The sequence below is a fragment of the Oncorhynchus keta genome, unplaced genomic scaffold (genome assembly GCF_023373465.1).
Source record: "Oncorhynchus keta strain PuntledgeMale-10-30-2019 unplaced genomic scaffold, Oket_V2 Un_contig_3299_pilon_pilon, whole genome shotgun sequence".
In the NCBI taxonomy this organism is placed as follows: Eukaryota; Metazoa; Chordata; class Actinopteri; order Salmoniformes; family Salmonidae; genus Oncorhynchus; species Oncorhynchus keta.
The window spans coordinates 268,279-294,027 of NW_026287180.1; the positions used below are offsets into that span (position 1 = coordinate 268,279).

Below are 25,749 nucleotides of genomic sequence, written 5' to 3' on the forward strand. Positions count from 1 at the left end.
TGTTGATGCCGTTTGGTGTTGATGCCGTTTGCCGTTTGGTGATGCCGTTTGGTGTTGATGCCGTTTGGTGTTGATGCCGTTTGGCGTTGATGCGTTTGGTGGTGATGCCGTTTGGTGGTGATGCCGTTTGGTGGTGATGCCGTTTTGGTGATGCCGTTTGGTGGTGATGCCGTTTGGTGTTGATGCCGTTTGGTGTGATGCCGTTTGGTGATGCCGTTTGGTGTTGATGCCGTTTGGTGGTGATGCCGTTTTTGGTGGTGATGCCGTTTGGTGTGATGCCGTTTGGTGTGATGCCGTTTGGTGTTGATGCCGTTTGGTGTTGATGCCGTTTGGTGTTGATTGATGCCGTTTTGTGATGCCGTTTGGTGGTGATGCCGTTTGGTGGTGATGCCGTTTGGTGGTGATGCCGTTTGGTGGTGATGCCGTTTGGTGGTGGTTTGATGGTGATGCCGTTTGGTGGTGATGCCGTTTGGTGGTGATGCCGTTTGGTGTTGATGCCGTTTGCCGTTTGCCGTGTTGATGCCGTGATGCCCGTTTGGTGGTGATGCCGTTTGGTGGTGATGCCGTTTGGTGGTGATGCCGTTTGGTGGTGATGCCGTTTGTTTGCCGTTTGGTGATGCCGTTTGGTGGTGATGCCGTTTGGTGGTGATGCCGTTTGGTGTTGATGCCGTTTGGTGATGCCGTTTGGTGGTGATGCCGTTTGGTGGTGATGCCGTTTGGTGGTGATGCCGTTTGGTGGTGATGCCGTTTGGTGGTGATGCCGTTTGGTGGTGATGCGTTTGGTGGTGATGCCGTTTGGTGGTGATGCCGTTTGGTGGTGATGCCGTTTGGTGGTGATGCCGTTTGGTGGTGATGCCGTTTGGTGGTGATGCCGTTTGGTGGTGATGCCGTTTGGTGGTGATGCCGTTTGTACCGTTTGGTGTTGATGCCGTTTGGTGTTGATGCCGTTTGGTGGTGATGCCGTTTGGTGTTGATGCCGTTTGGTGGTGATGCCGTTTGGTGTGATGCCGTTTGGTGGTGATGCCGTTTGGTGTAGATGCCGTTTGGTGTAGATGCCGTTTGGTGGTGATGCCGTTTGGTGGTGATGCCGTTTGGTGTTGATGCCGTTTGGTGGTGATGCCGTTTGGTGGTGATGCCGTTTGGTGGTGATGCCGTTTGGTGGTGATGCCGTTTGGTGGTGATGCCGTTTGGTGGTGATGCCGTTTGGTGGTGATGCCGTTTGGTGGTGATGCCGTTTGGTGGTGATGCCGTTTGGTGGTGATGCCGTTTGGTGTTGATGCCGTTTGGTGGTGATGCCGTTTGGTGGTGATGCCGTTTGGTGTGATGCCGTTTGGTGTGATGCCGTTTGGTGGTGATGCCGTTTGGTGTAGATGCCGTTTGGTGTTGATGCCGTTTGGTGTTTGGTTGATGCCGTTTGGTGTGATGCCGTTTGGTGGTGATGCGTTTGGTGTTGATGCCGTTTGGTGTTGATGCCGTTTGGTGTTGATGCCGTTTGGTGGTGATGCCGTTTGGTGTTGATGCCGTTTGGTGTTGATGCCGTTTGGTGTTGATGCCGTTTGGTGGTGATGCCGTTTGGTGGTGATGCCGTTTGATGCCGTTTGGTGGTGATGCCGTTTGGTGGTGATGCCGTTTGGTGTTGATGCCGTTTGGTGTTGATGCCGTTTGGTGTTGATGCCGTTTGGTGTTGCCGTTTGGTGGTGATGCCGTTTGGTGTTGATACCGTTTGGTGTAGATGCCGTTTGTACCGTTTGGTGGTGATACCGTTTGGTGTTGATACCGTTTGGTGGTGATACCGTTTGGTGTTGATGCCGTTTGGTGGTGATACCGTTTGGTGTTGATACCGTTTGGTGTTGATACCGTTTGGTGTTGATGCCGTTTGGTGGTGATGCCGTTTGGTGTTGATGCCGTTTGGTGTAGATGCCGTTTGTACCGTTTGGTGGTGATGCCGTTTGGTGTTGATGCCGTTTGGTGTTGATACCGTTTGGTGTTGATGCCGTTTGGTGTTGATGCCGTTTGGTGGTGATGCCGTTTGGTGGTGATACCGTTTGGTGTTGATGCCGTTTGGTGGTGATGCCGTTTGGTGTTGATGCCGTTTGGTGGTGATGCCGTTTGGTGGTGATGCCGTTTGGTGTTGATGCCGTTTTGATGCCGTTTGGTGGTGATGCCGTTTGGTGGTTGATGCCGTTTGGTGTTGATGCCGTTTGGTGTTGATGCCGTTTGGTGTAGATGCCGTTTGGTGTAGATGCCGTTTGGTGTAGATGCCGTTTGGTGTAGATGCCGTTTGGTGTTGATGCCGTTTGGTGTTGATGCCGTTTGGTGTTGATGCCGTTTGGTGTTGATGCCGTTTGGTGTAGATGCCGTTTGGTGTTGATGCCGTTTTGGTGCCGTTTGGTGTTGATGCCGTTTGGTGTTGATGCCGTTTGGTGTTGATGCCGTTTGTACCGTTTGGTGTTGATGCCGTTTGGTGTTGATGCCGTTTGGTGTTGATGCCGTTTGTGATGCCGTTTGGTGTTGATGCCGTTTGGTGGTGATGCCGTTTGGTGTTGATGCCGTTTGGTGTTGATGCCGTTTGGTGTTGATGTGATGCCGTTTGGTGGTGATGCCGTTTGGTGTTTGCCGTTTGGTGTTGATGCCGTTTGGTGTTGATGCCGTTTGGTGTTGATGCCGTTTGGTGTTGATGCCGTTTGGTGTTGATGCCGTTTGGTGTTGATGCCGTTTGGTGGTGATGCCGTTTGGTGGTGATGCCGTTTGGTGGTGATGCCGTTTGGTGGTGATGCCGTTTGTACCGTTTGGTGTTGATGCCGTTTGGTGTTGATGCCGTTTGGTGTTGATGCCGTTTGGTGGTGATGCCGTTTGGTGTTGATGCCGTTTGGTGTTGATGCCGTTTGGTGGTGATGCCGTTTGGTGGTGATGCCGTTTGGTGGTGATGCCGTTTGGTGGTGATGCCGTTTGGTGGTGATGCCGTTTGGTGTTGATGCCGTTTGGTGTTGATGCCGTTTGGTGGTGATGCCGTTTGGTGGTGATGCCGTTTGGTGGTGATGCCGTTTGGTGTTGATGCCGTTTGGTGTTGATGCCGTTTGGTGTTGATGCCGTTTGGTGTTGATGCCGTTTGGTGTTGATGCCGTTTGGTGTGAGATGCCGTTTGGTGTTGATGCCGTTTTGATGCCGTTTGGTGTTGATGCCGTTTGGTGTTGATGCCGTTTGGTGTTGATGCCGTTTTGTGACCGTTTGGTGTTGATGCCGTTTGGTGTTGATGCCGTTTGGTGTTGATGCCGTTTGGTTTGTACCGTTTGGTTTGTTGATGCCGTTTGGTGGTGATGCCGTTTGGTGTAGATGCCGTTTGGTGTTGATGCCGTTTGGTGTTGATGCCGTTTGGTGGTGATGCCGTTTGGTGGTGATGCCGTTTGGTGTTGATGCCGTTTGGTGTTGATACCGTTTGGTGTTGATGCCGTTTGGTGTTGATGCCGTTTGGTGTTGATGCCGTTTGGTTGATGCCGTTTGGTGTTGATGCCGTTTGGTGTTGATGCCGTTTGGTGGTGATGCCGTTTGGTGGTGATGCCGTTTTGTGATGCCGTGGTGATGCCGTTTGGTGGTGATGCCGTTTTGTACCGTTTGGTGGTGATACCGTTTGGTGGTGATACCGTTTGGTGTTGATGCCGTTTGGTGGTGATGCCGTTTGGTGTTGATGCCGTTTGGTGTAGATGCCGTTTGTACCGTTTGGTGTTGATGCCGTTTGGTGTTGATACCGTTTGGTGTTGATGCCGTTTGGTGGTGATGCCGTTTGGTGGTGATGCCGTTTGGTGGTGATGCCGTTTGGTGGTGATGCCGTTTGGTGTTGATGCCGTTTGGTGGTGATGCCGTTTGGTGGTGATGCCGTTTGGTGTTGATGCCGTTTGGTGTTGATGCCGTTTGGTGTTGATGCCGTTTGGTGTTGATGCCGTTTGGTGGTGATGCCGTTTGGTGTTGATGCCGTTTGGTGTTGATGCCGTTTGGTGTTGATGCCGTTTGGTGGTGATGCCGTTTGGTGGTGATGCCGTTTGGTGGTGATGCCGTTTGGTGGTGATGCCGTTTGGTGTTGATGCCGTTTGGTGTTGATGCCGTTTGGTGTTGATGCCGTTTGGTGTTGATGCCGTTTGGTGGTGATGCCGTTTGGTGGTGATGCCGTTTGGTGTTGATGCCGTTTGGTGGTGATGCCGTTTGGTGGTGATGCCGTTTGGTGTTGATGCCGTTTGGTGTTGATGCCGTTTGGTGGTGATGCCGTTTGGTGGTGATGCCGTTTGGTGGTGATGCCGTTTGGTGTTGATGCCGTTTGGTGGTGATGATACCCGTTTGGTGGTGATGCCCGTTTGGTGTTGATGCCGTTTGGTGGTGATGCCGTTTGGTTGATACCGTTTGGTGTTGATGCCGTTTGGTGTTGATGCCGTTTGGTGTAGATGCCGTTTGGTGGTGATGCCGTTTGGTGGTGATGCCGTTTGGTGGTGATGCCGTTTGGTGGTGATGCCGTTTGGTGGTGATGCCGTTTGGTGGTGATGCCGTTTGGTGTAGATGCCGCCGTTTGGTGTAGATGCCGTTTGGTGGTGATGCCGTTTGGTGGTGATGCCGTTTGGTGGTGATGCCGTGATGCCGTTTGGTGGTGATGCCGTTTGGTGTTGATGCCGTTTGGTCGTGATGCCGTTTGGTGTAGATGCCGTTTGGTGTAGATGCCGTTTGGTGGTGATGCCGTTTGGTGTAGATGCCGTTTGGTGTAGATGCCGTTTGGTGTAGATGCCGTTTGGTGTAGATGCCGTTTGGTGTAGATGCCGTTTGGTGTTGATGCCGTTTGGTGTTGATGCCGTTTGGCGGTGATGCCGTTTGGCGGTGATGCCGTTTGGCGGTGATGCCGTTTGGCGTTGATGCCGTTTGGCGGTGATGCCGTTTGTACCGTTTGGTGGTGATGCCGTTTGTACCGTTTGGTGGTGATGCCGTTTGTACCGTTTGGTGTTGATGCCGTTTGGTGTAGATGCCGTTTGTACCGTTTGGTGGTGATGCCGTTTGGTGTAGATGCCGTTTGGTGTAGATGCCGTTTGGTGTAGATGCCGTTTGGTGTAGATGCCGTTTGGTGGTGATGCCGTTTGGTGTAGATGCCGTTTGGTGTAGATGCCGTTTGGTGTTGATGCCGTTTGGTGTAGATGCCGTTTGGTGGTGATGCCGTTTGGTGGTGATGCCGTTTGGTGGTGATGCCGTTTGGCGGTGATGCCGTTTGGCGGTGATGCCGTTTGGCGGTGATGCCGTTTGGCGGTGATGCCGTTTGGTGTTGGCAGCCTGGCTGTATGAGAGAGAGAGTGGGTGGAATGTTAATTGTGTTGTCTGTTCTCCAGCTGAGTTCCAGCACTCCGGACAGTGTGTTCCTGCTGATAGACTACCTGAAGCAGCTGTTACTGTTCCTCCATACCAACTACCTGCTGCCAGCTCTCTCACACGCCTCCCATCTAATAGTACAGGCCTGGACGGCACTACAGGACTCCTGCAGGTAGGTAACCCCTCCCATCTAATAGTACAGGTAGGTACCCCTCCCATCTAATAGTACAGGTAGGTACCCCTCCCATCTAATAGTACAGGTAGGTACCCCTCCCATCTAATAGTACAGGTAGGTACCCCTCCCATCTAATAGTACAGGTAGGTACCCCTCCCATCTAATAGTACAGGTAGGTACCCCTCCCATCTAATAGTACAGGTAGGTACCCCTCCCATCTAATAGTACAGGTAGGTACCCCTCCCATCTAATAGTACAGGTAGGTACCCCTCCCATCTAATAGTACAGGTAGGTACCCCTCCCATCTAATAGTACAGGTAACCCCTCCCATCTAATAGTACAGGTAGGTACCCCTCCCATCTAATAGTACAGGTAGGTACCCCTCCCATCTAATAGTACAGGTAGGTACCCCTCCCATCTAATAGTACAGGTAGGTACCCCTCCCATCTAATAGTACAGGTAGGTACCCCTCCCATCTAATAGTACAGGTAGGTACCCCTCCCATCTAATAGTACAGGATCTATACCCGGTCTGATCTGAGTGAGGGAAGCAGCAGAAAAGTAATTTAATCTACTTAATTAACCGAAGCTGATAAAGGAGGGGGAGGGGCCGTACTGACAAGGTTAGGAGGGAGAGGGGTGGTGCTCTAGAAGGCGGGGGAGGGGCCGTACTGACAAGGTTAGGAGGGAGAGGGGTGGTGCTCTAGAAGGCGGGGGAGGGGCCGTACTGACAAGGTTAGGAGGGAGAGGGGTGGTGCTCTAGAAGGCGGGGGAGGGGCCATACTGACAAGGTTAGGAGGGAGAGGGGTGGTGCTCTAGAAGGCGGGGGAGGGGCTGTACTGACAAGGTTAGGAGGGAGAGGGGTGGTGCTCTAGAAGGCGGGGGAGGGGCTGTACTGACAAGGTTAGGAGGGAGAGGGGTGGTGCTCTAGAATGCGGGGGAGGGGCTGTACTGACACAGTGAGGAGGGAGAGGGGTGGCGCTCTAGAAGGCGGGGGAGGGGCCGAACTGACACAGTGAGGGAGAGGGGTGGCGCTCTAGAAGTCGGGGGAGGGGCCGAACTGACACAGTGAGGAGGGAGAGGGGTGGCGCTCTAGAAGGCGGGGGAGGGGCTGTACTGACACAGTGAGGAGGGAGAGGGGTGGCGCTCTAGAAGGCGAGGGAGGGGCCGTACTGACACAGTGAGGAGGGAGAGGGGTGGCGCTCTAGCAGGTGGGGGAGGGGCCGTACTGACACAGTGAGGAGGGAGAGGGGTGGCGCTCTAGCAGGTGGGGAGGGGCCGTACTGACACAGTGAGGAGGGAGAGGGGTGGCGCTCTAGCAGGTGGGGGAGGGGCCGTACTGACACAGTGAGGAGGGAGAGGGGTGGCGCTCTAGAAGTCGGGGGAGGGGCCGTACTGACACAGTGAGGAGGGAGAGGGGTGGCGCTCTAGAAGGCGGGGGAGGGGCCGAACTGACACAGTGAGGGAGAGGGGTGGCGCTCTAGAAGGCGGGGGAGGGGCTGGTGGGAGGGGCTGGTACAGGTGGATCCAGACCCCCTCTGGTCACCGGGACTCGGGTACAGGTGGATCCGGACCCCCTCGGATCACCGGGTCTCGGGTACAGGTGGACCCATGAAGACCTCTAATATCAATACATTTGTATAAATGTCCAAAGTTACGATAGATTGCCATATCGCTTCTGTTAATTATCCAGTAAATGTGATTAATAGTGGTGTGATTGTTCCTGGGTATCTGTGTATTCATTCTGTATTAATTCCGTCTGTCTGTGTTCCAGTGGGGAGGTGTCTGTATCATGTCTCCAGACCTACGCCCTCTCTTTGACCAACTCTACCTGGCTCCTGCTTCAAGACACCAGCAATGCCATCAAGACCTGGATACAAGACCTGCTTCAGACCTGATACACACACACACACACACACACACACACACACACACACACACACACACGCACATTTATACTGATACACACACATACTTCATGCATATACATGCTTTAAACACAGTCTGAGACTCTGCTTGCGTTGCTCTGGCCTCCTCCCTTAGCCATCTCTCTCTGACTCTCATGGGCTGTCACTAGCTAGGTGAAATAAACAACAGTCTGTCACTAGCTAGGTTAAATAAACATCAGTCTGTCACTAGCTAGGTGAAATAAACAACAGTCTGTCACTAGCTAGGTGAAATAAACAACAGTCTGTCACTAGCTAGGTGAAATAAACAACAGTCTGTCACTAGCTAGGTGAAATAACCAACAGTCTGTCACTAGCTAGGTGAAATAACCAACAGTCTGTCACTAGCTAGGTGAAATAAACAACAGTCTGTCACTAGCTAGGTGAAATAAACATCAGTCTGTCACTAGCTAGCTAGGTGAAATAAACAACAGTCTGTCACTAGCTAGCTAGGTGAAATAACCAACAGTCTGTCACTAGCTAGGTGAAATAACCAACAGTCTGTCACTAGCTAGGTGAAATAAACAACAGTCTGTCACTAGCTAGGTGAAATAAACAACAGTCTGTCACTAGCTAGGTGAAATAAACAACAGTCTGTCACTAGCTAGGTGAAATAAACAACAGTCTGTCACTAGCTAGGTGAAATAAACAACAGTCTGTCACTAGCTAGGTGAAATAACCAACAGTCTGTCACTAGCTAGGTGAAATAAACAACAGTCTGTCACTAGCTAGGTGAAATAAACAACAGTCTGTCACTAGCTAGCTAGGTGAAATAAACAACAGTCTGTCACTAGCTAGCTAGGTGAAATAAACAACAGTCTGTCACTAGCTAGGTGAAATAAACAACAGTCTGTCACTAGCTAGCTAGGTGAAATAAACAACAGTCTGTCACTAGCTAGCTAGGTGAAATAACCAACAGTCTGTCACTAGCTAGGTGAAATAAACAACAGTCTGTCACTAGCTAGGTGAAATAAACAACAGTCTGTCACTAGCTAGGTGAAATAAACAACAGTCTGTCACTAGCTAGGTGAAATAAACAACAGTCTGTCACTAGCTAGGTGAAATAAACAACAGTCTGTCACTAGCTAGGTGAAATAACCATCAGTCTGTCACTAGCTAGGTGAAATAAACAACAGTCTGTCACTAGCTAGGTGAAATAAACAACAGTCTGTCACTAGCTAGGTGAAATAAACAACAGTCTGTCACTAGCTAGGTGAAATAAACTACAGTCTGTCACTAGCTAGGTGAAATAAACAACAGTCTGTCACTAGCTAGGTGAAATAAACAACAGTCTGTCACTAGCTAGGTGAAATAAACTACAGTCTGTCACTAGCTAGGTGAAATAAACTACAGTCTGTCACTAGCTAGGTGAAATAACCAACAGTCTGTCACTAGCTAGGTGAAATAAACTACAGTCTGTCACTAGCTAGGTGAAATAACCAACAGTCTGTCACTAGCTAGGTGAAATAAACAACAGTCTGTCACTAGCTAGGTGAAATAACCATCAGTCTGTCACTAGCTAGGTGAAATAAACAACAGTCTGTCACTAGCTAGGTGAAATAAACTACAGTCTGTCACTAGCTAGGTGAAATAACCAACAGTCTGTCACTAGCTAGGTGAAATAAACTACAGTCTGTCACTAGCTAGGTGAAATAACCAACAGTCTGTCACTAGCTAGGTGAAATAAACAACAGTCTGTCACTAGCTAGGTGAAATAACCAACAGTCTGTCACTAGCTAGGTGAAATAAACAACAGTCTGTCACTAGCTAGGTGAAATAAACAACAGTCTGTCACTAGCTAGGTGAAATAAACATCAGTCTGTCACTAGCTAGGTGAAATAAACAACAGTCTGTCACTAGCTAGGTGAAATAAACATCAGTCTGTCACTAGCTAGGTGAAATAAACATCAGTCTGTCACTAGCTAGGTGAAATAAACAACAGTCTGTCACTAGCTAGGTGAAATAAACAACAGTCTGTCACTAGCTAGGTGAAATAAACTACAGTCTGTCACTAGCTAGGTGAAATAAACATCAGTCTGTCACTAGCTAGGTGAAATAACCAACAGTCTGTCACTAGCTAGGTGAAATAAACAACAGTCTGTCACTAGCTAGGTGAAATAAACAACAGTCTGTCACTAGCTAGGTGAAATAAACAACAGTCTGTCACTAGCTAGGTGAAATAAACAACAGTCTGTCACTAGCTAGGTGAAATAAACAACAGTCTGTCACTAGCTAGGTGAAATAAACAACAGTCTGTCACTAGCTAGGTGAAATAAACAACAGTCTGTCACTAGCTAGGTGAAATAAACAACAGTCTGTCACTAGCTAGGTGAAATAAACAACAGTCTGTCACTAGCTAGGTGAAATAAACAACAGTCTGTCACTAGCTAGGTGAAATAAACAACAGTCTGTCACTAGCTAGGTGAAATAAACATCAGTCTGTCACTAGCTAGGTGAAATAACCAACAGTCTGTCACTAGCTAGGTGAAATAAACAACAGTCTGTCACTAGCTAGGTGAAATAAACAACAGTCTCTAGCCAACAGCTGGCAGAGAGGTAGGCTCATTATTATGGATAAGAGAGAGACCTGGTAGGCTAGTCTACACGAGGACATTATGGATAAGAGAGAGAGCTGGTAGGCTAGTCTACACTGAGGACATTATTATGGATAAGAGAGAGAGCTGGTAGGCTAGTCTACATGAGGACATTATTATGGATAAGAGAGAGAGCTGGTAGGCTAGTCTACACGAGGACATTATTATGGATAAGAGAGAGAGCTGGTAGGCTAGTCTACACGAGGACATTATTATGGATAAGAGAGAGAGCTGGTAGGCTAGTCTACACGAGGACATTATTATGGATAAGAGAGAGCTGGTAGGCTAGTCTACACGAGGACATTATGGATAAGAGAGAGCTGGTAGGCTAGTCTACCTGAGGACATTATTATGGATAAGAGAGAGCTGGTAGACTAGTCTACCTGAGGACATTATGGATAAGAGAGGTAATCGTCAAACAACAGTCAAGCATCGATCACCATGTCACCACTTCTATTGTAAAGGAGCATCAAGATCCCAGTGCACTTTCACCACCCTGTGAAGTTCATCGTAACTTATTTCATGTGTAGCCTCATAAACGGCATGGTTTCCTGAGTCGAAGTGGGAGGACCACACCTCATATCACGCGACTCCAACTTTACTTCCATATGTTGGTTATTATATCAGTATTTGCATAGTAAGTCATTTCCACCGCCATTTCTTGCATAATACATTTTACAGACACAAACAGATCTATCTCTCTCTCAGCCATGTCTCAGAGGAGAACAAACAGATCTATCTCTCTCTCAGCCATGTCTCAGAGGAGAACAAACAGATCTATCTCTCTCTCAGCCGTGTCTCAGAGGAGAACAAACAGATCTATCTCTCTCAGCCGTGTCTCAGATCCCTCTGTCTGTTCTCCTCTATCTCTCTCTCAGCCGTGTCTCAGAGGAGAACAAACAGATCTATCTCTCTCTCAGCCATGTCTCAGAGAACAAACAGATCTATCTCTCTCTCAGCCATGTCTCAGAGGAGAACAAACAGATCTATCTCTCTCAGCCGTGTCTCAGATCCTCTGTCTGTTCTCCTCTATCTCTCTCTCAGCCATGTCTCAGATCCTCTGTCTGTTCTCCTCTATCTCCCCCTCATCCTCTCTGTCCGTCTCCAGCTTGTTGTAAATATTTCTACCAACATGTCAATCTCTCTCTGGGATCCCCTCCCCTTCCTCTCTCTGGGATCCCCTCCCCTTCCTCTCTCTGGGATCCCCTCCCCTTCCTCTCTCTGGGATCCCCTCCCCTTCCTCTCTCTGAGATCCCCTCCCCTTCCTCTCTCTGAGATCCCCTCCCCTTCCTCTCTCTGAGATCCCCTCCCTTCCTCTCTCTGAGATCCCCTCCCCTTCCTCTCTCTGAGATCCCCTTCCTCCTCTGGGATCCCCTCCCCTTCCTCTCTCTGAGATCCCCTCCCCTTCCTCTCTCTGAGATCCCCTCCCCTTCCTCTCTCTGAGATCCCCTCCCCTTCCTCTCTCTGAGATCCCCCTCCCCTTCCTCTCTCTGGGATCCCCTCCCCTTCCTCTCTCTGAGATCCCATTCCTCTCTTTTCTATAAAGACTGATTTATAAAGTGTTATTGTTTATTAGAGGAAGGGTTATTAGCGCTGTATTCGGGTCATAAACTGGTTATTCATGTTTATAAATACAGGAGCTCTGTTAGGGGGAGGGTGTCTTGCTCCTGAAATCAAACTCTGTCTCTCTCTTGTCTCTCTTCTCGGTCTCTCTCCTCGGTCTCTCTCTTGTCTCTCTCCTCGGTCTCTCTCTTGTCTCTCTCCTCGGTCTCTCTCTTGTCTCTCTCCTCGGTCTCTCTCTTGTCTCTCTCCTCGGTCTCTCTCCTCGGTCTCTCTCTCGTCTCTCTCCTCGGTCTCTCTCTCGTCTCTCTCCTCGGTCTCTCTCTTGTCTCTCTCCTCGGTCTCTCCCTTGTCTCTCTCTTGTCTCTGTCCTCGGTCTCTCTCCTTGGTCTCTCTCTTGTCTCTCTCCTTGGTCTCTCTCTTGTCTCTCTCCTTGGTCTCTCTCTTGTCTCTCTCCTTGGTCTCTCTCTTGTCTCTCTCCTCGGTCTCTCTCTTGTCTCTCTCCTCCTCCCCTGACAGTGCTAACCCACTGAGCTAATAAACACTGAGACTGGACTACTGCTGCTTCGCTCTGTTTACTTGAAGGCTGATGATGTTCTGTGTGTTGGGGTGATGATGTTCTGTGTGTTGGGCTGATGATGTTCTGTGCGTTGGGCTGATGATGTTCTGTGCGTTGGGCTGATGATTGACCTCTGTCCTAAACCCCCCTCCCTTTTCTCCCTGTTACGACTGATTTATGTCAGGGGTTTTGTTGTTAATTCGTTACTTTATACATATGTAAATGATTTCTAATAAAGACTCCAGCCCCATTCTGTGTCAGTGTGTGAGAACTGAAGAACGATCGTGTAGAATTACCCTTGTGAAAATGCTCATATAAGATGAGGACAATTTGTAGTGGTCTGTTTAATGTTTTGACATGCTTGGTTATGATTGGCTGGCTACTCATTGCTCCAGCCAATCTCTACGCAACGCCCACAGATGTCAGTTGATTCTCTGCAATGAGTCTGGGGTTTTGTTAGGTTCTCTTGTACTGAATGAAACATTCATCCCAAAACCTTTAACAGTCTTTGAGGTACGTTCGCTCCCGTTTGGTGGATGTAGTGTTTGTATTTATTATGGATCCCCATTAGTTCCTGCCAAGGCAGCAGCTACTCTTCCTGGGGTTTATTATGGATCCCCATTAGTTCCTGCCAAGGCAACAGCTACTCTTCCTGGGGTTTATTATGGATCCCCATTAGTTCCTGTCAAGGCAGCAGCTACTCTTCCTGGGGTTTATTATGGATCCCCATTAGTTCCTGCCAAGGCAGCAGCTACTCTTCCTGGGGTTTATTATGAATCCCCATTAGTTCCTGCCAAGGCAGCAGCTACTCTTCCTGGGGTTTATTATGGATCCCCATTAGTTCCTGCCCAGGCAGCAGCTACTCTTCCTGGGGTTTATTATGGATCCCCATTAGTTCCTGCCAAGACAGCAGCTACTCTTCCTGGGGTTTATTATGGATCCCCATTAGTTCCTGTCAAGGCAGCAGCTACTCTTCCTGGGGTTTATTATGGATCCCCATTAGTTCCTGCCAAGGCAGCAGCTACTCTTCCTGGGGTTTATTATGGATCCCCATTAGTTCCTGCCAAGACAGCAGCTACTCTTCCTGGGGTTTATTATGGATCTCCATTAGTTCCTGCCAAGGCAGCAGCTACTCTTCCTGGGGTTTATTATGGATCCCCATTAGTTCCTACCAAGACAGCAGCTACTCTTCCTGGGGTTTATTATGGATCCCCATTAGTTCCTACCAAGACAGCAGCTACTCTTCCTGGGGTTTATTATGGATCCCCATTAGTTCCTGCCAAGACAGCAGCTACTCTTCCTGGGGTTTATTATGGATCCCCATTAGTTCCTGTCAAGGCAGCAGCTACTCTTCCTGGGGTTTATTATGGATCCCCATTAGTTCCTGTCAAGGCAGCAGCTACTCTTCCTGGGGTTTATTATGGATCCCCATTAGTTCCTGCCAAGGCAGCAGCTACTCTTCCTGGGATTTATTATGGATCCCCATTAGTTCCTGCCAAGGCAACAGCTACTCTTCCTGGGGTTTATTATGGATCCCCATTAGTTCCTGCCAAGGGAGCAGCTACTCTTCCTGGGATTTATTATGGATCCCCATTAGTTCCTGCCAAGGCAGCAGCTACTCTTCCTGGGGTTTATTATGGATCCCTATTAGTTCCTGTCAAGGCAGCAGCTACTCTTCCTGGGGTTTATTATGGATCCCCATTAGTTCCTGCCAAGGTAGCAGCTACTCTTCCTGGGGTTTATTATGGATCCCCATTAGTTCCTCCCAAGACAGCAGCTACTCTTCCTGGGGTTTATTATGGATCCCCATTAGTTCCTGTCAAGGCAGCAGCTACTCTTCCTGGGGTTTATTATGGATCCCCATTAGTTCCTGTCAAGGCAGCAGCTACTCTTCCTGGGGTTTATTATGGATCCCCATTAGTTCCTGCCAAGGCAACAGCTACTCTTCCTGGGGTTTATTATGGATCCCCATTAGTTCCTGCCAAGGGAGCAGCTACTCTTCCTGGGATTTATTATGGATCCCCATTAGTTCCTGCCAAGGCAGCAGCTACTCTTCCTGGGGTTTATTATGGATCCCTATTAGTTCCTGTCAAGGCAGCAGCTACTCTTCCTGGGGTTTATTATGGATCCCCATTAGTTCCTGCCAAGGCAGCAGCTACTCTTCCTGGGGTTTATTATGGATCCCCATTAGTTCCTACCAAGGTAGCAGCTACTCTTCCTGGGGTTTATTATGGATCCCCATTAGTTCCTCCCAAGACAGCAGCTACTCTTCCTGGGGTTTATTATGGATCCCCATTAGTTCCTGTCAAGGCAGCAGCTACTCTTCCTGGGGTTTATTATGGATCCCCATTAGTTCCTCCCAAGACAGCAGCTACTCTTCCTGGGGTTTATTATGGATCCCCATTAGTTCCTGCCAAGGCAGCAGCTACTCTTCCTGGGGTTTATTATGGATCCCCATTAGTTCCTACCAAGGTAGCAGCTACTCTTCCTGGGGTTTATTATGGATCCCCATTAGTTCCTCCCAAGACAGCAGCTACTCTTCCTGGGGTTTATTATGGATCCCCATTAGTTCCTGCCAAGGCAGCAGCTACTCTTCCTGGGGTTTATTATGGATCCCCATTAGTTCCTCCCAAGACAGCAGCTACTCTTCCTGGGGTTTATTATGGATCCCCATTAGTTCCTGCCAAGGCAGCAGCTACTCTTCCTGGGGTTTATTATGGATCCCCATTAGTTCCTCCCAAGACAGCAGCTACTCTTCCTGGGGTTTATTATGGATCCCCATTAGTTCCTGCCAAGGCAGCAGTTACAATATAAAAATTACTTGCTACATTAAATAACACTTTCCCGACTACATTTGTGTTCCCTCAGGCCACTACTCCACTATCACACATTTACAATACAACATCCATGTGCCTGTTTGTGTTGCTTCAGCAGTCCCTGCTGTTCCATAAGGTGTATTTTTGTCTTTCATCAGTTACCTGATGTGGAATAGAGTTCCATGTAGGGCTGTGCACCTCCCATAGTCTGTTCTGGACTTGGGGACTGTGAAGAGACCTCTGGTGGCATGTCTTGTGGGGTATACATGGTGTCCAAGCTGTGTGCCAGTAGTTTAAACAGACAGCACTGTGCATTCAGCATGTCAACACTTCTCATAAATACAAGTAGCGATGAAGTCATTCTCTCCTCCACTTTGAGCCAGGAGAGATTGACTTGTTGATAGTTTGTTAAGAAGGTAGAAACTAGGACCTGTAGGACCTGCCTTGTTGATAGGTTTATTATGGATCCCCATTAGTTCCTGCCAACTGGGGCCTCTGGGCTGTTAAGAAGGTAGAAACTAGGGCCTGTAGGACCTGCCTTGTTGATAGTGCTGTTAAGAAGGTAGAAACTGGGGCCTGTAGGACCTGCCTTGTTGATAGTGTTGTTAAGAAGGTAGAAACTAGGGCCTGTAGGACCCCTTGTTGATAGTGTTGTTAAGAAGGTAGAAACTGGGGTTTATTAGGATCCCCTTGTTGATAGTGTTGTTAAGAAGGTAGAAACTAGGACCTTATTAGGACCTGCCTTGTCCTGATAGTGCTGTTAAGAAGGTAGAAACTAGGGCCTGTAGGACCTGCCTTGTTGATAGTGCTTTTAAGAAGGTAGAATTTGTGTTCCCCTGTAGGACCTGCCTTGTTGATAGTGCTGTTAAGAAGGTAGAAACTAGGGCCTGTAGGACCTGCCTTGTTGATAGTGCTGTTAAGAAGGTAGAAACTAGGGCCTGTAGGACCGCCTTGTTGATAGTGCTGTTAAGAAGGTAGAATTTTTAGGGCCTGTAGGACCTGCCTTGTTGATAGTGTTGTTAAGAAGGTAGAAACTAGGGCCTGTAGGACCTGCCTTGTTGATAGTGTTGTTAAGAAGGTAGAAACTAGGGCCTGTAGGACCTGCCTTGTTGATAGTGTTGTTAAGAAGGTAGAAACTAGGACCTGTGACAGGACCTGCCTGTTGATAGTGCTGTTAAGAAGGTAGAAACAGGGCCTGTGGACCTGCCTTGTTGATAGTGCTGTTAAGAAGGTAGAAACTAGGACCTGTAGGACCTGCCTTGTTGATAGTGCTGTTAAGAAGGTAGAAACTAGGGCCTGTAGGAGCGTTGCCTTGTTGATAGTGCTGTTAAGAAGGTAGAAACTAGGGCCTGTAGGACCTGCCTTGTTGATAGTGTTGTTAAGGTAGAAACTAGGACCTGTAGGACCTGCCTTGTTGATAGTGTTGTTAAGGTAGAAACTAGGGCCTGTAGGACCTGTCTTGTTGATAGTGCTGTTAAGGTAGAAACTAGGGCCTGTAGGACCTGCTGACAGCGTTCCCCTTGTTGATAGTGTTGTTAAGAAGGTAGAAACTAGGGCCTGTAGGACCTCTGTTTGATAGATAGTTGACAGATTTCACATTTTGTTACCTCACTGTACATCCAAGGGTTCACAAAGGTCTGTGTGAATGAATATACAGTTTATATTCTTATTCAATTGGAAAGGCTAAATGTTTTTATATTCCATTTATTAGCTTTACTTAAACTCTCATTTGCAAAATAATTTATCAAAGACAAGATTGTGTAAAGGGCCATGCTGACAGCGTTCCCCAACCCCTCTGTTTAAAGGGCCATGCTGACAGCGTTCCCCAACCCCTCTGTTTAAAGGACAGAGGCCATGCTGCTGACAGCGTTCCCCAACCCCTCTGTTTAAAGGACCATGCTGACAGCGTTCCCCAACCCCTCTGTTTAAAGGGGGCCATGCTGACAGCGTTCCCCAACCCCTCTGTTTAAAGGACCATGCTGACAGCGTTCCCCAACCCCTCTGTTTAAAGGGCCATGCTGACAGCGTTCCCAACCCCAACCCCTCTGTTTAAAGGACCATGCTGACAGCGTTCCCCAACCCCTCTGTTTAAAGGGCCATGCTGACAGCGTTCCCCAACCCCTCTGTTTAAAGGGCCATGCTGACAGCGTTCCCCAACCCCTCTGTTTAAAGGGCCATGCTGACAGCGTTCCCCAACCCCTCTGTTTAAAGGGCCATGCTGACAGCGTTCCCCAACCCCTCTGTTTAAAGGGCCATGCTGACAGCGTTCCCCAACCCCTCTGTTTAAAGGGCCATGCTGACAGCGTTCCCCAACCCCTCTGTTTAAAGGGCCATGCTGACAGCGTTCCCCAACCCCTCTGTTTAAAGGGCCATGCTGACAGCGTTCCCCAACCCCTCTGTTTAAAGGACCATGCTGACAGCGTTCCCCAACCCCTCTGTTTAAAGGGCCATGCTGACAGCGTTCCCCAACCCCTCTGTTTAAAGGACCATGCTGACAGCGTTCCCCAACCCCTCTGTTTAAAGGGCCATGCTGACAGCGTTCCCCAACCCCTCTGTTTAAAGGGCCATGCTGACAGCGTTCCCCAACCCCTCTGTTTAAAGGGCCATGCTGACAGCGTTCCCCAACCCCTCTGTTTAAAAGGGCCATGCTGACAGCGTTCCCCAACCCCTCTGTTTAAAGGACCATGCTGACAGCGTTCCCCAACCCCTCTGTTTAAAGGACCATGCTGACAGCGTTCCCCAACCCCTCTGTTTAAAGGACCATGCTGACAGCGTTCCCCAACCCCTCTGTTTAAAGGGCCATGCTGACAGCGTTCCCCAACCCCTCTGTTTAAAGGACCATGCTGACAGCGTTCCCCAACCCCTCTGTTTAAAGGGCCATGCTGACAGGTTCCCCAACCATGCTGACAGCGTTCCCCAACCCCTCTGTTTAAAGGGCCATGCTGACAGCGTTCCCCAACCCCTCTGTTTAAAGGACCATGCTGACAGCGTTCCCCAACCCCTCTGTTTAAAGGCCATGCTGACAGCGTTCCCCAACCCCTCTGTTTAAAGGACCATGCTGACAGCGTTGACAGCGTTCCCCAACCCCTCTGTTTAAAGGGACCATGCTGACAGCGTTCCCCAACCCCTCTGTTTAAAGGACCATGCTGACAGCGTTCCCCAACCCCTCTGTTTAAAGGACCATGCTGACAGCGTTCCCCAACCCCTCTGTTTAAAGGGCCATGCTGACAGCGTTCCCCAACCCCTCTGTTTAAAGGGCCATGCTGACAGCGTTCCCCAACCCCTCTGTTTAAAGGACCATGCTGACAGCGTTCCCCAGCGTTCCCCCTCTGTTTAAAGGGCCATGCTGACAGCGTTCCCCAACCCCTCTGTTTAAAGGGCCATGCTGACAGCGTTCCCCAACCCCTCTGTTTAAAGGCCATGCTGACAGCGTTCCCCAACCCCTCTGTTTAAAGGACCATGCTGACAGCGTTCCCCAACCCCTCTGTTTAAAGGACCATGCTGACAGCGTTCCCCAACCCCTCTGTTTAAAGGGCCATGCTGACAGCGTTCCCCAACCCCTCTGTTTAAAACCCCTCTGGGCCATGCTGACAGCGTTCCCCAACCCCTCTGTTTAAAGGACCATGCTGACAGCGTTCCCCAACCCCTCTGTTTAAAGGACCATGCTGACAGCGTTCCCCAACCCCTCTGTTTAAAGGACCATGCTGACAGCGTTCCCCAACCCCTCTGTTTAAAGGGACCATGCTGGCAGCGTTCCCCAACCCCTCTGTTTAAAGGACCATGCTGACAGCGTTCCCCAACCCCTCTGTTTAAGGACCATGCTGACAGCGTTCCCCAACCCCTCTGTTTAAAGGGCCATGCTGACAGCGTTCCCCAACCCCTCTGTTTAAAGGACCATGCTGACAGCGTTCCCCAACCCCTCTGTTTAAAGGACCATGCTGACAGCGTTCCCCAACCCCTCTGTTTAAAGGACCATGCTGACAGCGTTCCCCAACCCCTCTGTTTAAAGGGCCATGCTGACAGCGTTCCCCAACCCCTCTGTTTAAAGGGCCATGCTGACAGCGTTCCCCAACCCCTCTGTTTAAAGGACCATGCTGACAGCGTTCCCCAACCCCTCTGTTTAAAGGACCATGCTGACAGCGTTCCCCAACCCCTCTGTTTAAAGGACCATGCTGACAGCGTTCCCCAACCCCTCTGTTTAAAGGGCCATGCTGACAGCGTTCCCCAACCCCTCTGTTTAAAGGGCCATGCTGACAGCGTTCCCCAACCCCTCTGTTTAAAGGACCATGCTGACAGCGTTCCCCAACCCCTCTGTTTAAAGGACCATGCTGACAGCGTTCCCCAACCCCTCTGTTTAAAGGGAAGTGGCCATGCTGACAGCGTTCCCCAACCCCTCTGTTTAAAGGGCCATGCTGACAGCGTTCCCCAACCCCTCTGTTTAAAGGGCCATGCTGACAGCGTTCCCCAACCCCTCTGTTTAAAGGGCCATGCTGACAGCGTTCCCCAACCCCTCTGTTTAAAGGAAAAGCGTTCCCCAACCCCTCTGTTTGGCCATGCTGACAGCGTTCCCCAACCCCTCTGTTTAAAGGACCATGCTGACAGCGTTCCCCAACCCCTCTGTTTAAAGGACCATGCTGACAGCGTTCCCCAACCCCTCTGTTTAAAGGGCCATGCTGACAGCGACCCCTCTGTTTAAAGGACCATGCTGACAGCGTTCCCCAACCCCTCTGTTTAAAGGGCCATGCTGACAGCGTTCCCCAACCCCTCTGTTTAAAGGACCATGCTGACAGCGTTCCCCAACCCCTCTGTTTAAAGGGCCATGCTGACAGCGTTCCCCAACCCCTCTGTTTAAAGGGCCATGCTGACAGCGTTCCCCAACCCCTCTGTTTAAAGGGCCATGCTGACAGCGTTCCCCAACCCCTCTGTTTAAAGGGCCAGTGCCATGCTGACAGCGTTCCCCAACCCCTCTGTTTAAACCCCTCTGTTTAAAGGGCCATGCTGACAGCGTTCCCCAACCCCTCTGTTTAAAGGACAGAGGCCATGCTGACAGCGTTCCCCAACCCCTCTGTTTAAAGGACCATGCTGACAGCGTTCCCCAACCCCTCTGTTTAAAGGGCCATGCTGACAGCGTTCCCCAACCCCTCTGTTTAAAGGGCCATGCTGACAGCGTTCCCCAACCCCTCTGTTTAAAGGACCATGCTGACAGCGTTCCCCAACCCCTCTGTTTAAAGGGCCATGCTGACAGCGTTCCCCAACCCCTCTGTTTAAAGGACCATGCTGACAGCGTTCCCCAACCCCTCTGTTTAAAGGGCCATGCTGACAGCGTTCCCCAACCCCTCTGTTTAAAGGGACCATGCTGACAGCGTAAAGGACCATGCCCCAACCCCTCTGTTTAAAGGGGCCATGCTGACAGCGTTCCCCAACCCCTCTGTTTAAAGGACCATGCTGACAGCGTTCCCCAACCCCTCTGTTTAAAGGGCCATGCTGACAGCGTTCCCCAACCCCTCTGTTTCCCCACCCCTCTGTTTAAAGGGCCATGCTGACAGCGTTCCCCAACCCCTCTGTTTAAAGGACCATGCTGACAGCGTTCCCCAACCCCTCTGTTTAAAGGGCCATGCTGACAGCGTTCCCCAACCCCTCTGTTTAAAGGACCATGCTGGGTTCCCCCACCCCTCTGAGGCCATGCTGACAGCGTTCCCCAACCCCTCTGTTTAAAGGACCATGCTGACAGCGTTCCCCAACCCCTCTGTTTAAAGGACCATGCTGACAGCGTTCCCCAACCCCTCTGTTTAAAGGGCCATGCTGACAGCGTTCCCCAACCCCTCTGTTTAAAGGGCCATGCTGACAGCGTTCCCCAACCCCTCTGTTTAAAGGACCATGCTGACAGCGTTCCCCAACCCCTCTGTTTAAAGGACCATGCTGACAGCGTTCCCCAACCCCTCTGTTTAAAGGACCATGCTGACAGCGTTCCCCAACCCCTCTGTTTAAAGGACCATGCTGACAGCGTTCCCCAACCCCTCTGTTTAAAGGGCCATGCTGACAGCGTTCCCCAACCCCTCTGTTTAAAGGACCATGCTGACAGCGTTCCCCAACCCCTCTGTTTAAAGGGCCATGCTGACAGCGTTCCCCAACCCCTCTGTTTAAAGGACCATGCTGACAGCGTTCCCCAACCCCTCTGTTTAAACCCCTCTGTTTGGCCATGCTGACAGCGTTCCCCAACCCCTCTGTTTAAAGGACCATGCTGACAGCGTTCCCCAACCCCTCTGTTTAAAGGACCATGCTGACAGCGTTCCCCAACCCCTCTGTTTAAAGGACCATGCTGACAGCGTTCCCCAACCCCTCTGTTTAAAGGACCATGCTGACAGCGTTCCCCAACCCCTCTGTTTAAAGGACCATGCTGACAGCGTTCCCCAACCCCTCTGTTTAAAGGACCATGCTGACAGCGTTCCCCAACCCCTCTGTTTAAAGGGCCATGCTGACAGCGTTCCCCAACCCCTCTGTTTAAAGGACCATGCTGACAGCGTTCCCCAACCCCTCTGTTTAAAGGACCATGCTGACAGCGTTCCCCAACCCCTCTGTTTAAAGGGCCATGCTGACAGCGTTCCCCAACCCCTCTGTTTAAAGGGCCATGCTGACAGCGTTCCCCAACCCCTCCCTTTACGGCGCAGTGCCCATGCTGACAGCGTTCCCCAACCCCTCTGTTTAAAGGACCATGCTGACAGCGTTCCCCAACCCCTCTGTTTAAAGGACCATGCTGACAGCGTTCCCCAACCCCTCTGTTTAAAGGCCATGCTGACAGCGTTCCCCAACCCCTCTGTTTAAAGGACCATGCTGACAGCGTTCCCCAACCCCTCTGTTTAAAGGACCATGCTGACAGCGTTCCCCAACCCCTCTGTTTAAAGGACCATGCTGACAGCGTTCCCCAACCCCTCTGTTTAAAGGACCATGCTGACAGCGTTCCCCAACCCCCTCTGTTTAAAGGACCATGCTGACAGCGTTCCCCAACCCCTCTGTTTAAAGGGACCCCTCTGTTTAAAGGGCCATGCTGACAGCGTTCCCCAACCCCTCTGTTTAAAGGACCATGCTGACAGCGTTCCCCAACCCCTCTGTTTAAAGGACCATGCTGACAGCGTTCCCCAACCCCTCTGTTTAAAGGGCCATGCTGACAGCGTTCCCCAACCCCTCTGTTTAAAGGGCCATGCTGACAGCGTTCCCCAACCCCTCTGTTTAAAGGACCATGCTGACAGCGTTCCCCAACCCCTCTGTTTAAAGGACCATGCTGACAGCGTTCCCCAACCCCTCTGTTTAAAGGACCATGCTGACAGCGTTCCCCAACCCCTCTGTTTAAAGGACCATGCTGACAGCGTTCCCCAACCCCTCTGTTTAAAGGGCCATGCTGACAGCGTTCCCCAACCCCTCTGTTTAAAGGACCATGCTGACAGCGTTCCCCAACCCCTCTGTTTAAAGGACCATGCTGACAGCGTTCCCCAACCCCTCTGTTTAAAGGACCATGCTGACAGCGTTCCCCAACCCCTCTGTTTAAATGCTGACAGCGTTCCCCAACCCCTCTGTTTAAAGGACCATGCTGACAGCGTTCCCCAACCCCTCTGTTTAAAGTTCCCCAACCCCTCTGTTTAAAGGACCATGCTGACAGCGTTCCCCAACCCCTCTGTTTAAAGGGCCATGCTGACAGCGTTCCCCAACCCCTCTGTTTAAAGGACCATGCTGACAGCGTTCCCCAACCCCTCTGTTTAAAGGACCATGCTGACAGCGTTCCCCAACCCCTCTGTTTAAAGGACCATGCTGACAGCGTTTCCCAACCCCTCTGTTTAAAGGCCATGCTGACAGCGTTCCCCAACCCCTCTGTTTAAAGGACCATGCTGACAGCGTTCCCCAACCCCTCTGTTTAAAGGACCATGCTGACAGCGTTCCCCAACCCCTCTGTTTAAAGGACCATGCTGACAGCGTTCCCCAACCCCTCTGTTTAAAGGGCCATGCTGACAGCGTTCCCCAACCCCTCTGTTTAAAGGACCATGCTGACAGCATTCCCCAACCCCTCTGTTTAAAGGGTAATGGCCATGCTGACAGCGTTCCCCAACCCCTCTGTTTAAAGGACCATGCTGACAGCGTTCCCCAACCCCTCTGTTTAAAGGGCCATGCTGACAGCGTTCCCCAACCCCTCTGTTTAAAGGGCCATGCTGACAGCGTTCCCCAACCCCTCTGTTTAAAGGACCATGCTGACAGCGTTCCCCAACCCCTCTGTTTAAAGGACCATGCTGACAGCGTTCCCCAACCCCTCTGTTTAAAGGACCATGCTGACAGCGTTCCCCAACCCCTCTGTTTAAAGGGCCATGCTGACAGCGTTCCCCAACCCCTCTGTTTAAAGGGCCATGCTGACAGCGTTCCCCAACCCCTCTGTTTAAAGGGCCATGCTGACAGCGTTCCCCAACCCCTCTGTTTAAAGGACCATGCTGACAGCGTTCCCCAACCCCTCTGTTTAAAGGGCCATGCTGACAGCGTTCCCCAACCCCTCTGTTTAAAGGACCATGCTGACAGCGTTCCCCAACCCCTCTGTTTAAAGGACCATGCTGACAGCGTTCCCCAACCCCTCTGTTTAAAGGACCATGCTGACAGCGTTCCCCAACCCCTCTGTTTAAAGGGCCATGCTGACAGCGTTCCCCAACCCCTCTGTTTAAAGGACCATGCTGACAGCGTTCCCCAACCCCTCTGTTTAAAGGGCCATGCTGACAGCGTTCCCCAACCCCTCTGTTTAAAGGGCCATGCTGACAGCGTTCCCCAACCCCTCTGTTTAAAGGGCCATGCTGACAGCGTTCCCCAACCCCTCTGTTTAAAGGCCACCCCTCTGTGCCATGCTGACAGCGTTCCCCAACCCCTCTGTTTAAAGGACCATGCTGACAGCGTTCCCCAACCCCTCTGTTTAAAGGACCATGCTGACAGCGTTCCCCAACCCCTCTGTTTAAAGGACCATGCTGACAGCGTTCCCCAACCCCTCTGTTTAAAGGGCCATGCTGACAGCGTTCCCCAACCCCTCTGTTTAAAGGACCATGCTGACAGCGTTCCCCAACCCCTCTGTTTAAAGGGCCATGCTGACAGCGTTCCCCAACCCCTCTGTTTAAAGGACCATGACAGCGTTCCCCAACCCCTCTGTTTAAAGGACCATGCTGACAGCGTTCCCCAACCCCTCTGTTTAAAGGACCATGCTGACAGCGTTCCCCAACCCCTCTGTTTAAAGGGCCATGCTGACAGCGTTCCCCAACCCCTCTGTTTAAAGGGCCATGCTGACAGCGTTCCCCAACCCCTCTGTTTAAAGGACCATGCTGACAGCGTTCCCCAACCCCTCTGTTTAAAGGACCATGCTGACAGCGTTCCCCAACCCCTCTGTTTAAAGGGTAGTGGCCATGCTGACAGCGTTCCCCAACCCCTCTGTTTAAAGGGCCATGCTGACAGCGTTCCCCAACCCCTCTGTTTAAAGGGCCATGCTGACAGCGTTCCCCAACCCCTCTGTTTAAAGGACCATGCTGACAGCGTTCCCCAACCCCTCTGTTTAAAGGGCCATGCTGACAGCGTTCCCCAACCCCTCTGTTTAAAGGGCCATGCTGACAGCGTTCCCCAACCCCTCTGTTTAAAGGACCAGCTGACAGCGTTCCCCAACCAACCCCTCTGTTTAAAGGGCCATGCTGACAGCGTTCCCCAACCCCTCTGTTTAAAGGACCATGCTGACAGCGTTCCCCAACCCCTCTGTTTAAAGGGCCATGCTGACAGCGTTCCCAACCCCTCTGTTTAAAGGACCATGCTGACAGCGTTCCCCAACCCCTCTGTTTAAAGGACCATGCTGACAGCGTTCCCCAACCCCTCTGTTTAAAGGACCATGCTGACAGCGTTCCCCAACCCCTCTGTTTAAAGGACCATGCTGACAGCGTTCCCCAACCCCTCTGTTTAAGGACCATGCTGACAGCGTTCCCCAACCCCTCTGTTTAAAGGGCCATGCTGACAGCGTTCCCCAACCCCTCTGTTTAAAGGACCATGCTGACAGCGTTCCCCAACCCCTCTGTTTAAAGGACCATGCTGACAGCGTTCCCCAACCCCTCTGTTTAAAGGACCATGCTGACAGCAGTTCCCCAACCCCTCTGTTTAAAGGACCATGCTGACAGCGTTCCCCAACCCCTCTGTTTAAAGGGCCATGTTCCCCAACCCCTCTGAGGGCCAGCTGACAGCGTTCCCCAACCCCTCTGTTTAAAGGGCCATGCTGACAGCGTTCCCCAACCCCTCTGTTTAAAGGACCATGCTGACAGCGTTCCCCAACCCCTCTGTTTCAGTGGCCATGCCCAACCCCTCTGTTTAAAGGGCCATGCTGACAGCGTTCCCCAACCCCTCTGTTTAAAGGACCATGCTGACAGCGTTCCCCAACCCCTCTGTTTAAAGGGCCATGCTGACAGCGTTCCCCAACCCCTCTGTTTAAAGGACCATGCTGACAGCGTTCCCCAACCCCTCTGTTTAAAGGACCACCCCTCTGTGGACCATGCTGACAGCGTTCCCCAACCCCTCTGTTTTGGCCATGCTGACAGCGTTCCCCAAGGACCATGCTGACAGCGTTCCCCAACCCCTCTGTTTAAAGGACCATGCTGACAGCGTTCCCCAACCCCTCTGTTTAAAGGGCCATGCTGACAGCGTTCCCCAACCCCTCTGTTTAAAGGACCATGCTGACAGCGTTCCCCAACCCCTCTGTTTAAAGGACCATGCTG

At 50.9% G+C, this 25,749-nt stretch overlaps 1 protein-coding gene across 50 annotated transcripts in view; it reads left to right on the forward strand.

Moving 5' to 3' along the window:
• tmem214 (transmembrane protein 214) overlaps positions 1-12,420 on the forward strand; it is a 76,156-nt gene extending 63,736 nt beyond the window's left edge. The window contains exons 17-25 of one of the 50 annotated variants that reach the window (XM_052507989.1): positions 5,358-5,509; positions 7,286-7,623; positions 7,655-7,840; positions 7,876-8,259; positions 8,291-8,546; positions 8,826-8,856; positions 9,229-9,290; positions 9,322-9,879; positions 9,942-12,420. In XM_052507989.1, the coding sequence (XP_052363949.1) occupies positions 5,358-5,509; positions 7,286-7,409 (276 nt within the window). In that variant the 3' untranslated portion in view covers positions 7,410-7,623; positions 7,655-7,840; positions 7,876-8,259; ... (3 more) ...; positions 9,322-9,879; positions 9,942-12,420. Of the gene's footprint in view, positions 1-5,357; positions 5,510-7,285; positions 7,624-7,654; positions 7,841-7,875; positions 8,260-8,290; positions 9,880-9,941 lie in introns of all 50 variants that reach the window. The other 49 variants (XM_052507990.1, XM_052507991.1, XM_052507972.1 and 46 more) reach the window with 49 other exon arrangements.
• The last annotated feature ends 13,329 nt before the right edge of the window (positions 12,421-25,749 follow it).